General features: G+C 44.7%; 1 protein-coding gene across 1 annotated transcript in view; it reads left to right on the forward strand.

Annotated features, from left to right (window-relative positions):
- LOC108573539 (disks large homolog 4) overlaps positions 1–13,054 on the forward strand; it is a 309,458-nt gene that overhangs the window by 25,278 nt on the left and 271,126 nt on the right. Inside the window, exon 2 of the mRNA XM_017936002.1 lies at positions 111–247. Coding sequence (XP_017791491.1) covers positions 111–247 — 137 coding nt within the window. The remainder of the gene's footprint in view (positions 1–110; positions 248–13,054) is intronic.

Here is a 13,054-nt window from a genome sequence, read left to right on the forward strand (position 1 = left end):
ATACCATTATGGGCGTGGAGCGCGATGGATATTACCGTGGGGTAGACGTCGATAGGATGGTATCGTTCGTAGCGTATTAATTTGACTTGCCGTTTTCCGGACTGTTGCAGATATCCAGGAGTTTTACGAGCTGACGTTGCTCGACGAGTCGAAATCGGTGCAGCAGAAAACGGCGGAGACGATCCGCATCGCCGACAAATGGGAAGCCAGCGACGGGCCAATTACGCCGACCTTCGCTCAAAACGACGTGAGTTCGGTTACAAATATATTTTTCGTGTCCCGATATTTCACGGAGGCGCGAGCTTTATCATCCCTCCCTCCGCCGCGTCGAACATTGGCTCTCGGAGATAGCGGGAGAAAGAGAACGACGGGGATATTATAGTGCAGGTAGTGGCCGTGTACAAAAGAGAGGAAGAGGAGAGGCGCGTGTATTCGTTACGCGTTCACGACCACCGCACGAATGCACCGGTTGCCCGGAATCTCGTTTTCCGAGTTGGCCATCGCGGTCCGCACGTTTATTAGAATTCCATGAAGTCGGGGCTCTTTTCATTTGCGACGCGCGCGCGAGCTATCCTACCGGAAGCGTCGAAACACACGCCGTATTCGAATCGTGTGCACTCGTATTCGTTCTAATTCGCGGACGGGTTGTCGATCCTTTTTTTTCCCCCGGAATCGAACGACGTCCTCCGGATGAATTAAATAAACCGCTTTTGACCGTGTTCGTTTAATTAAACCACGCATAGGTTTCGACCAACAGTTTCACGTTTCATTGAAGCCCGCGAGATAGTTTATCATCTCTCTCTTTCTATGTCTATCCAGCTTCATAGCGTAACCTTACACCTTACGAAGCTGGATGAGCCAATTAGTTAGCGAGAATAGCGGAACGAAAATGCCAGGGACAGAAATGAAATTCTCGGAACATTTTAACCCTCCCTGTCGAGTGCTAATCACGCGGCCGCTTCTCACGGGATAGAAGAGAAGAGGAGAAGGAACGAATAGGAGGGGAGGGCAGGTGGCGTGCAATTAGCGCCCGTAATTATAATCCAAGAGTCGATTGGCCCGTGGGACAGGCTGGTATCATGCTAGACCGATCAATCGCCGAGCCTCCGATTTTAATTGCTAATTGCTCTCGTCCCACGGTCCCCCATCGTGTGGCGTGTCGTCGTGGCCGATCGACGACGTGACGTGGCTCCGGTACGCGCAACCGTGCACCGTGCAACGATTGCAAATCGCGCGCGCCACGCATTTTGCTCATGCTGGCCACGTCTCGCGCTAGACTCCTCTTACCCTCGTCCCTGCATCCACTCGATTTCGTTCTCTCACTCGCCTCCCCTGTCTCTTTTTCTCTCTTTCTCGATGACGTACTAGAATTTATGGATCGTCGGGATTTAATTAATTGGAATTGATTCCTTGACGCCTGTTGCCTGCTTGCTAATTCCCACGGGTTTATTAATTATATTATTTTATTGGGAGGATACATTTGTTTCTGTGCTGAATTAGAAAGCAACGCGTCACGGTTCATTTTCATTTTGACATTATCGCATTGAGAGAATGATAGAATTATCCACTCTATAAAGTTACGTATTCCTTTATATTACATTTTTTATAAGAATTATTTCTTGTATTTATTCTTGCTTCTCCTGTAAAAAAAGAAAGATTAACCGAAATTTTTCTTCTCGTGGACGAAGAAAAATGAGATTACAAAGGGTCGAAATTGATAATGATTCTAATACCTCAAATGAAAAGAGATCGCGGAGTTAAAGGATCGAAACTGCCTTTCCTCTGTACGTAACAGTATCGACAAACTGACTAGAGGAACAATGCAGACGGGTGGAACATCGATGAAAGGACCATTAAACGCGATCATGTAAATTAGCGTTGGCGAAGCCACGTTTCCATAATTTCTCCCACGGATCTATTTTCCCGTTCCGAGCGTTTCCTTGCTCCCTCATGTTAATTTGATTTCGAGCACGGTCGGCTACCAAGGCGGTCGCAAAAGGGTTGGAAAATTTATTCGGCACGCTTATTTTCACCAAGCTTCTCTCTCTCTCGTTCTCCAACACACACGAACGAGAATAGACGTCGTCGTCGTCGTTGAAATTCTTCGTCCCGAAGAGACGCGTACACACAAGCAACGAACAAACGAGTCTTGATGGTTCTCACCTGTGCGTACGAGGGATGTTAAGCGTTCTCCGAAGAACAGAACGGTTTAACACAGGCAGATGGAACGTAACGTCCATTATGAAGAATTTCTCTCTGTATTCGTGCACTCTCTTTCTAGCTCTGTTCGAGGTTGTTCCGCTCGTACGCGCTTGATTACGCTAAGCGTGTACGTACCGACCGTGCCTGGCGAACTTGCGAGCGTTGAATTTTAAGATCTCGCGATATACGTATTTAGCAGAAGAAGAAGAAAAAAGAAGGGAAACTTTGAACGAGTAGAGATGGTGCTCGTAATATGACAAATGAATTTTGTTTGTATGAAAAGGAAAATTAGTAGTTTGATGTTTATTAAAATTTTTCCTTGTGAAAGAAATTCGGTTTTTTCAGACACGTTGTTCGATAGATATGCAATCGTAGATGTCTAAGTGCATTGTATACTACACGTGGCTGCCGGAAACTGTAATGTAGGGTAGTACGGTCAAGTAGATATTGTCATGTCATACAAGGTTTGATTGAATTGGCCGTGGTTCCAGCACATTCTACGTGCTTCAGGTTCAAGAGGGTTTCGACCAGACATCGGTCTCTTTGACGTTCAATTTGAAGCGGACACGTGCCGGTATCCATAAGTAATTTGCCACCGAGTGTACTCACATTGCCCCGCTTTCCGTTTGCAACTCTCTCTCTCCCGTCGCTTTGTTCCGCTTCTTAACGCGTTGCAACAACGAAATTCCTGTCTACCACTCGCTGCAATTTTTAACGTCACAGTTTTTTGCCTGCACAGGAAAAAAGGAAAAATAATTCTATTAAAAAAAAGAAAAAAAAATGTGTACATACAAAAATTGCTCTCTTTGAAGGAAACTGTTTTTCAGAAGGAAACGGTCGACAGGAAGGAAAATAAAGGAGATGGAAAAGTCAATCGTGATTGCTACAGTCGTTTTATTATAACACGCGGTTAATTGACAGTTGACCGGAACGGGGCGGAATTAAGCAGCAAAATTATGTCCCTGGTAGTCGGATTTCCGCGCGCTCGCGTCAAAACACCCGTCGCGTAATTACCGTACCGTGTGTAATTACCAAAACGTGATTCGCTTCGGGTGGCAGGTTTAAAAACCGTTTTCATAACATTAACGCCCTTCTTTCACCGTGTAATCAGCCTGGGGATCAATTAGGAGGCGCACGGTTAATTAATCGCCAATGAAACGTTCGGTTCTCCCTCTCTCACGGACAACATTTGTGAAACCAGCCGCAGATATATACACTTTCGTTTTTCGCCGGGTTCCCGTGAAAGGACCCGATGAAAAAGGACGCTATTTGTCGAGGGCGTTGTTAAAAGCGGTATTAACAAGCTGTTCTACCAATAAAGTCGCGCGCTATTTACCAGGTGGCCTGGCGTTTCTCGAAACAATGGACAGAAATTAACAACTTTCGACAGCGCGTTAAACGCGCGTTCATTACCGTTTCGTAAACGGTGATTGTCTTTGTCGCGTGTTTGATCTCCATCTCTCTCTCCCTCTCTCACACTGAAACTAGCGAAATTTCTCAGCGTAGAACAATTTGCTCGTTTTACGAGCAGAAATACCTCTCCGAGCGTTACATACACCGGTAACGATCCACCGTGTTGTAACTATCCATTTTACAGGTGTAACGTTCAACAGATTGTCCAAATCTCTGCAACGATCTCTGTCCGTTGCTATCGGGAATTGTACGATTTTTATGTAAACGAGAAATAACGTACGATCGGCTGTATCATAAATTTATCGATATTCCCTATCATCTATTGATCGTATTTTTCAAGCGGCTAATATATCTCGGCGTAATTAACGACGCACTTTAAACGCAGCTCGAACGCGTCTATTTGCCAGCACTTCGATTAATTAATTAATTACATCCACCGGCTTGCTGCGCGTTTTCGTAATTGATAAACGGTGGCATTGTCTGTCATTATCAACGGGCACGCACGCGGCGCTAGTTTCCCGGCGAGCTGAACGAACTGCCGTGTAATTAACCCGTCCGTCCGTTTCACCTTCCCCCCTTTCCTTCCTCCGGCGAGGTGGCGACGCCTTCGGAAAATTCGAGAAGAAAAAATGCAAGAAAGAAAGCGAAGAAGTCGCCGCAAATCACGCGTTACCGGTGCAAACGGATATTACACACAGAGCATCCACCCCTGTATCTACGTCCGGTTACGATCTGGGCGAACGGGAGAAGTGGAAGGGAGAGGAGAGCGATGGATAATAAAAATCCCGCTATCTGGAGAGAACGATGCACTCGAGCAACGAGTGTTGCTCATACCCATGGCGGTCCGTTTGCCGATATTTACGATACGGCCGGGGCATCGCGCATAAAACCAACTTTAAACCGTTTGAATCGTGGCGTAGGCGAAATAGAGACGGGGGTACTACACACGTAGAGAAGGAAGAACGGGTAAAGATAGATAGATAGAGAGAGAGTGAGAGGAAAACAGCGTCGGGGAGTAATGGCCGAGCTGTATACGCGCGATATTTCCCTTGTTTGTTTTCCATTACTCCGTAGAAGGCAGCTGTCCGCTACCGTGCTGGAATATGCACGGCAATGATAAGGAAGGGGTGCCACGGCTATACGCGGTGTATAATGGAAAATTGTGCCTTCGACTCGCGAACCCTTTCGTGTAGCCGCGCGAAACCTGCTACCAGAAACTCTCTACTACCTATACACGTGAACTACTTTCGTTTTCCCTCTATATCTCGATAGATTGCACCGTACGAACCACTCGAACGCAGGCCGATTTCCCGCGGGACCCCGCGGAAAATCGATAAAGGTTCCTTTATTTCTTCTTAGCTCGCCACCGTCACACGAACCGGAAGAATCGACTGCGCGCCAACCGAGTATACTACCTCGTACCCCGCCGGATGGGATGAGATTAAAGCGTCGTCGTTGCTTAAACGGCTCCAACCTACCCTTCGCTGTGTTCGATCATCGATGGTTTTAAGCGTCGGCAAACAGAGAGAACGCGACGAACGGAATTTGTTCCGACGGTTTCGTCGTCGTTGTTCGATCGATCGATCGATCTCTCTATCTCGATATTCGGTGTGTAGCAGAGCCCGGGACAAATTGGGATTCCGCGCGATTGAAATGCAAGGAGGGGATCGCGATATGGACGTTATCGGGAAAACGAATGGATCGCGGTTGCTGTTTGTTTGGCTGGAATTTGTTCAAAGCAAGGAGGAAAAGGGACGTCTTGGGTTGAGCTGGAAATTAAATTGCTTTCGTTTGGCTTTAATAGAGAACCTGAACGTTCCTGGAGAACGAAACGTTCACCGGCTACGAAAACATGCCTTCGCGAGCTTCCCCCGTTGTGATTACTCGGCTTCTCTTTGATCGTTGATTTTATAATAATACTTTGATCAAATACACATACACACACACACAGAGTCCGTTTCTACGGCTTCGTTTCTTCTTCGATTCTTCTTCTATGGACGGTTGTACATCGAGGGAGTAAGAACTGGAAGCTCGGTGAGTGTATGGTGTTATAAAAGCTAGGGAATTATACTCACGAATTCGTGCGCGGTGCACTTAAGGAGGCGTAAATCACGCGAATGGCCTTTCTGATCCGTGAAATATCGTATCCATGCCGTCTTGCGGGAGACTCGATGGGTGGGCACGTAGTAGAAATTTATGTCCTGTTTTCAATTCCCGCCTACGCCGCTGTAAAACTACTTTCGGTCACCGTTACTCATTTTTTCATAAATTTCCCCCTGCACCGAACTTAACGTCATGCAGAAGAATACGTTGCAACAATTTTCTTTCCTGTTCTTTTTTTTCTTCTTTCTTCTCCCCGCCGTTCCTTCGTCGGTTAAGCGTCTTAGCGTCGTACATCAAACGCGTCAGCAGCAGAATCTCTCATCGGCAAAAACTTGGGAAAAATGGAAAATAGGAAAAAATCATTCATATTTTATGGAATAGCGAATATCCGAGTTGTTGTTAATTCGAAAAAGTCAAACTCTCCTCTGACGAAATTAATCGAATTAAGTATAACAGTACGAATTTCGACTAAGAGCAATTTAAAAACTACATTTACCGTAGCGTTCGAGAGGAAATGGAAAATTTCGTGCCAAATTCCATTCGCAGGTATAATAAATTTCTCGCGCAAGTTTATTGTCCCGGTTCCAGCGAAAGACGCTTTAAAAGTGGACTGTCAAACGCTTAAAACGATCTCTGAATAATTGTCCGACACTTTCCAGGACAAAGATTTCCTCGCGTGGATTTCGAACTTTTGCATAATCGCGTATGGTTGACCAGGCGTGTGCAGTTGGTGTAAGACGGTACCGAAACCATGATATATTACCGTTTTCACCGGGACAAATGGAATTTATAGTAGCACTCGGCTAAAACCCATTTCCCTTGGATACCACGTTCGTTTCCGATAAAAGGAGGAAACTCCAAACGAGAGCACTCTCGCTCCCTCCCACTCCTCTTACAATGCATTCGTTGCGGTTGGGACTTAATGCATCGTATGCACTCGATGCATTCATTTGCGAAATTCACCAAGAGATCTTTTCTCCTCTTCCTTCTTTTTTTCTTTTTTACTTTCATCCCGAAGAAAGGAAGCTCGTGAGTGTATTTTTCCGCTGTGGAAAAGGGGTTACGCGATTCGTGGAATTCGAAGAATCGCTTGTGTCTCCCCTTCAATGAGATTTGTGTTTCCCCATTCAGGCTGAGATTCGCTGAAAATTTGTTTCTTGTTGCATGTTAATGCTACTCCACGAGTATTAAAGATGAAATTATTGGTCTGGCGATGTTTTACGCGACCCCTGTCGAAAAACCGTAAATTACTCTCCCACCGGCGAAACTGTGTAAGACGTTAATTAGTTTTTATTGATAACATTTTGTGGATACAGACAGACCGACAAGAAGCCGAGGAAACTTTTCTCATTAGTTTACCCTTCGAGAGGGGCTGCTCGAACGTTCGGTCTGCAAGGGGAGGCTACTTAATCTTCGGTTCGTTATAAATACAAAGAATGTGCACACACGCGATGACCAAGTCGCAGATCGACCCACACGATGTGTGTATCGTGAGCAAGTGAAACGATGCAACAGGTAGAGGTCAATATCGACCAATTTCGCAACATTCGAAAGTTTCACCTTTGCGGGGACGACCGCGATTCTTTAACGACAGCGTCACTTGGTCGAAACGTCCAGCGACAATTTTCGATTTCGATGGATCGTTGGAGAAACGTACTTTCTTTTACGTAAAATTTCGATGAAACGAAGATTCTTCTACTAATAGAAAAATATCATTTTGAATGGATTATAGTTTAAAAAAATGCTGATTTATTTAGTCGAAAGAAAGGTGCACCAGAAGTAACTCTAAATTACAAAACCTGTATACCCCAGATCTTTGTCTCTCCTAGTTTTACTCACCTTTAGACTTTATTCTTCTTAACGACGATTTCATTATCATTACTCCTCATCAGGCCGTACTGTGAGGTCGCCAGTGTTCCTCGTTTCTTTTGCTGATGCCGAGATAATGTCAGCAATAACAGAGGCACAGTCTCAGCTATCCTAGCAGCTTGCACGGAATTTAATTTGATTCGGCCCCGATAAGAGACTCGCGTCGCCTTTACAGTATCATATTTTTCCTCGTGATAAAGGCTTCAACGATTCCGGCAATTCTACCTTACCGAGGATCCTTAAGAGGAGTACACAAAAGTAGTCCATTGGTCTCTAGGAACGTTATAGTAACGAGCACACAGCTTTGTTCTCGTCATTGTCCAATTTAAATCAAATTTCATCTAACCTCAACGAAAAAAAGTATAACACGATTAAGAATTGAATATTTGAAATAGCTACCCTCTCGCGAATCAGTAGAAACCAAATTTAACCTGGCAATTTAAAATTCATCAGCTAACTTCTTGATCGATAGAATAGAATCCAGGCGTCGAATCGAAAGCTCAAGGTCGGAAGCTCTTCTCGACTCGAGAGATTCGAGAATAGTGCTATAGCAAGCAGAAATAGCTAAATATTCTTTAATCGTCTACTGCACGTGCTGCAAATCTCTCTCGGAAGAGAGAGTTTGCCAAGAGGCTGTTTGAAGATGCTCGTCAAGCTCATAAGATGTCTAGGCATAATGCCAGGCTTCTTGTTTACCGACGTCGTTTCGCCTAAAGGCGAGTATGTCAATCGGCCGCTAATATCAGACGGAAGCGTGTATTGGTGTACTTACATGACCTTACTTGATCTCGTGCAAACGCTCCATCCTGTCACTTATGCTGTCAAATTGGATCGCGCGACATCCTAAGCCCCTTGTACTACCCAGATAAACCTCCTGAATACCCTCTGACCCTCTCTCTCTCTCTCTCCCCCACTCCTCTCTCACCATGATAAAGTGACATCCATTTGACTCGGAGCTTATCAGCCACCTTACTTCTTCCTACCTTCTTTCCTTTTTTTTCTCTCTCCCTTTCTTTTTACCTCGTGAAACTTTGGCGCGTAACGGGAGGAATCGTTTGAGTAATTTCGCCCAGTAACAGGCGAACGCTTTAACCGACAAAATATACGTCCTTTGTGCTCTGCTTCTGCAGATAGGATGGAAGAAGGGAATCTACGACCGCTCGATTTTTCAACGGACACGTTAACGTCCCTTTATATTCATCGCGGCGCGATCAACGTACCGCGATATTTCTTCTCGCGAGGCACGTTTTGCGATATTCATTCCACCAGAGATGATACACGTTATCAATATTTGTGACCCTTCGAGGAAAATGGCACGCGATATCCCCAGAGCTCTATTACACCACCATTTCACCTCCCCCCCGCGCTTAAAATAATGTCTACCGTCCTTTTGTACATGTTCGCTGCTTAGAATTTCTACCCCCCGGAATTCCAACCGTTCGTTTCTACGCGATGTAATACGTGTTTTATCGTACGAACACCGATCCGTGACTTTAACGTTTTCGCGTAACGAAATATCGAGGTCAACGAGAGCGAGCAAAAAAGAAAAGGAAATCTCGTAAGGAAAACGACTCGCGTATTTTCATTTCGAGGAGAGATATTGGTCGAGGGGGGCGAACAACAACACCGACAAGAATAGCGGAACTTATTAAGGTATAACGCGACGAACGTGACAAACGTGGAGCAGACCTGATGCAAAACTTTTTCATTTCACACCGAGTATGTACTACTACTACCACCCTGTTGGTTCTCGAAAGAATTTTTCCTTTTAAGTTGTAAGGAAACTCCATTCGCCGGGCTTTATTTTCCCGAGGATTGCGGTTGCAAATGGAGGAACCGAACGTCGGGAATAAACATGATAACTCGCCCGGTCGTAAATTAGGAAAATTTCCCCCGTATTAAAAACTTCCCACGGCTTGGCTGGCTATTTTTTTTCCCACCACCCTCTGCTACACTCCACAGACTGGTTGACGTTGTTTCGTAGGGGTTGCGTCTCCTCTTCGAGGAGGTTAATCGCGCGTAACATTGCTCCTGTGTATCACCATCCCTCATCCCTCCCTTCCACGCCCCTTTTATCCTCTATTCTTTCGCCGGTTCCTTTCTTCTTTCCGTAGCACATTACGTCGGGCGAACAGTGCCACGTTCATTTTCTCCTTTTTCCTTTCTCCTCTCATCGCTTCGATAGTTGCACCCCGTGAATCTTCACTTCTTTCATGACTGAGAAATTACATTTGATAGGGGAATATCTCGTTACTCTGTGAATATTCTTTTTGTGTCTCTTGTTTGTTTGTTGGAAGTGCGAAAGTTTTACAACATCGCGGAGAAGATGATAAGAGAAACGTAGAGGAGTTGGTAAAAATGTTTCTCGTCGCGGTGTGTTCCTCTTTGATCCAGTGTGCAATTCCTCTTAAGTTAGTGCAGTTTTATTCTGTACGCGTATATTTCGCCCTGGTACTGTTCGTCTTGGTCGTTCAACGGGAACGGGCACATTCGTTTAACCTTCACCCTTAAATTTCCCGCCCTCACAATAGTGTCTGAAGTTTGTGGAGGCGACACGAGTTACGACATCTCGTTACACCCCTCCCTTTACGAAATATATATACGACAGTTGGAACGCCTTCTAGCGTTGCTCTGGAACCACGAAATTTCTTCGCCGGGTTAAACCTTTCTCCGCTTAACCGCGTCTCGTCGCGAATGGATCGAAGGTGCGAAGAAAATTTTCTACACGTTGTGTAGTTTCTCTTGCTCGATAATTCCAGTCGGATCGGGTTAAAGAACGACAGAGTATCCTTTGAGGAGTTTTCAAAGATACTTCACAATACACCAAACTCAAGTTCCGATAAATCGGATTAAACGAAGCTCCACTCGCAACAACATCTTCAAGGAACCGAGCCGTTAATAACGTCAACAAGAGGATCTAATCTCGACGCTTCCTAATCCGCTGTTTCCACAGCTTCGTCTTCTCTAGCCTACCCTTTGCAACTTTTCGCGCTAATCTCTTTTTATCTTTTTCACATTATGTTTCTGTTTGAACAGCCTAGCGAGCTTCTTACTGTTCCCTTCTTATGGAATTTTTTGCTTTTTTTCTCTGTCGGTAATTCCGTCGGTTCTTTCATGTACTTTTTTATATGAGAATCGTGGGTTGCAATTGTGAGTGTCCAGGCGAGTGTTTAAGCTGGAGAGGTAGATATGTGATGGGATTTTTCGTGTGAATTCAAGGCAACAGCTGCGTGAATGAAGATTATTTGAGCTGAAATGACAGAGATGTGAGTGAAAAGTGTTTGAGACGAGAGCGTGAGATTATCGAGTGAACCAAGAGTGCGTGATCACCCAAAAAATTGAGTAGAAGTGACTTAATGCGTTTTGAGAACGTCCACGTAGAGTGAAAAAAACTGGAAAAATCGAGAAAGAGAGAATGAGGCGCGTGCAAGGTAGTCAGAGAGAAGATTCACAGAGAAATAATTAGAGATCAAGTGTCACAGAGCGAAAATTAGAGTATTGAAAGTGAAGAGATAAAGTGTGCCAGAGCAGAGAATATAAATATATTCGTTACATCTCCGTTCCCACATTTCTATCGAATATTTCGCTACGGAAAATCGTTTATCTGCAGCCTCGTAAATTCCTCTTTTTCCCCTCTCTCGGCCACCTGTCATCACTGCTATTCTACAACTTTCTTCGCCTTAGCCAGCTCCTCGAGAAATCCTTCTCAGGCTGATCCAGACAAGATACTACACGGAGCTGGTCCAACAAGAACCAGCAGACACGCCCCACAGTCCCAGACTTCCGGTGTTACAAGCAAAATGCCGGGGTTCGGCAATTTGTCTGAGGGTGATTAATTAGTGCTAGTATTTGCTCGGTGTTTCAGGGGTCGGACGAGGCAGTCCAGTCGCTGCTGAAATTTACGCAGAGAGGAACGAATGAATACTTTATGGTTGTATCGCGTTAATATTGCACTGCTCTCGAGTACTCTAATCTTCCTGTCATACCAACCGGCCATAGCCAGTTTGTTTTTCTCTTGTTTCTTCCGCCTTCTTCTCTCCTCTTCAAAATAACTAACCCGCGATATTCTTCATTCTTCAAATTAAATTAAAATTGTTCATTTCGTCTCGGTGTATACGTTATTTCGTGCAGAGAAAATTTGATAGTTTTTATGGACCATCTTCGTTGTTCCACGAGTTTAAAGGAACAATTCCAGGAGCGAGACGCATCCTGGAGTTCTCGTTTACGCGTACCGGTAACGAGCAAAGAGGCGGAAGTATATTAAACCTGACGGAACAAGCAGCCGCGTGAAGTTCCGCAGAGACGAGGATTGTGGCGCATTAAGGGAAGAGCAAAGTGAGATTTGTCGAGTCATTCTAAGGAGCAACGTGCCACGCGAAGTCGTTGTACGCTCAAATGGCACGGAATAGTAATACATCCGTACACGTGAAATCTCTCTCTCTGCGTTCTCTTCTTTTGTTTTTTTATTAACGTGTCGTTATCCTCTCGGGTCGGTAATCGTGTCGTTTCCATTGAATGGCAAACTTCTGTTATAAAAAAAAAAAGAAAGAGAGAGAAGAAGAAATCTATAATGCGGAGGACGAAGGATTGTGGAATATTAAGCGAGGAAAGAAGCTGTCAGTGGTCTGGATAGCTCAATTGGACGGGGGATAGTCGTCTGACCAAGGAAAGAGGCCGCTTCGAATCCCAATTCAGCTATCCGATCGACCTTCGGCGGCTGTAAGAAATTGAGAGGGTGGATAGGAAAGGGAAGAGGAAGCAAGTAGGATAAGGGATGCGCATCTCGACCTGGACATACGATTGGACTCGCCCGTAAAGCTATCAGGATCTCTCTACCTCGGACATAGGGACATTCATTGTTCGGTCCGGGGATTTGCATTTAAGTGCCTGGAGATTCGGGCAAAAACCCTTGGGAATGAATGTCATCGGAGGATCACTTGATGGGTGCTTCAAGATGTACGATTTGGGGAAATTTGATGTCGTAGGTTTGGTCAGGCGTAGCTTCAACGGGGACCGTGTACTAATTGATAGAAGAACAGTTACGGTTACCTTAGAGATACGTTTTAACGACGTTGAGGTATGAAAGTACCATTGCAAAGGTATCACACATAAATGTCATTGTTGGAGGACTTGAAAATTGCCTATTTTTGCCCATTTTCTACCACACGTTGAGGTATGAAAGTATCATTGCAAAGGTATCACACATAAATGTCATTGTTGGAGGACTTGAAAATTGCCTATTTTTGCCCATTTTCTACCACTTTCTACGTTGAACGTGGTAATCTTCACTTCTATCGACAATTATCGTGTTTATTAACACGTTGGCAGTTTGCTGGTAGAAGTTACATCCTATTCGGAGACGCCCGACCACGAGATAATTCGAAAGCATTTTTTTGCAGAAAAGCAATTAAAATTAAAGTCGTAATATAAAAATTAATATGTGTTTGTTTAATTCTATACAATAAAT

This window comes from Habropoda laboriosa, unplaced genomic scaffold (genome assembly GCF_001263275.1).
Source record: "Habropoda laboriosa isolate 0110345459 unplaced genomic scaffold, ASM126327v1 scaffold148, whole genome shotgun sequence".
In the NCBI taxonomy this organism is placed as follows: Eukaryota; Metazoa; Arthropoda; class Insecta; order Hymenoptera; family Apidae; genus Habropoda; species Habropoda laboriosa.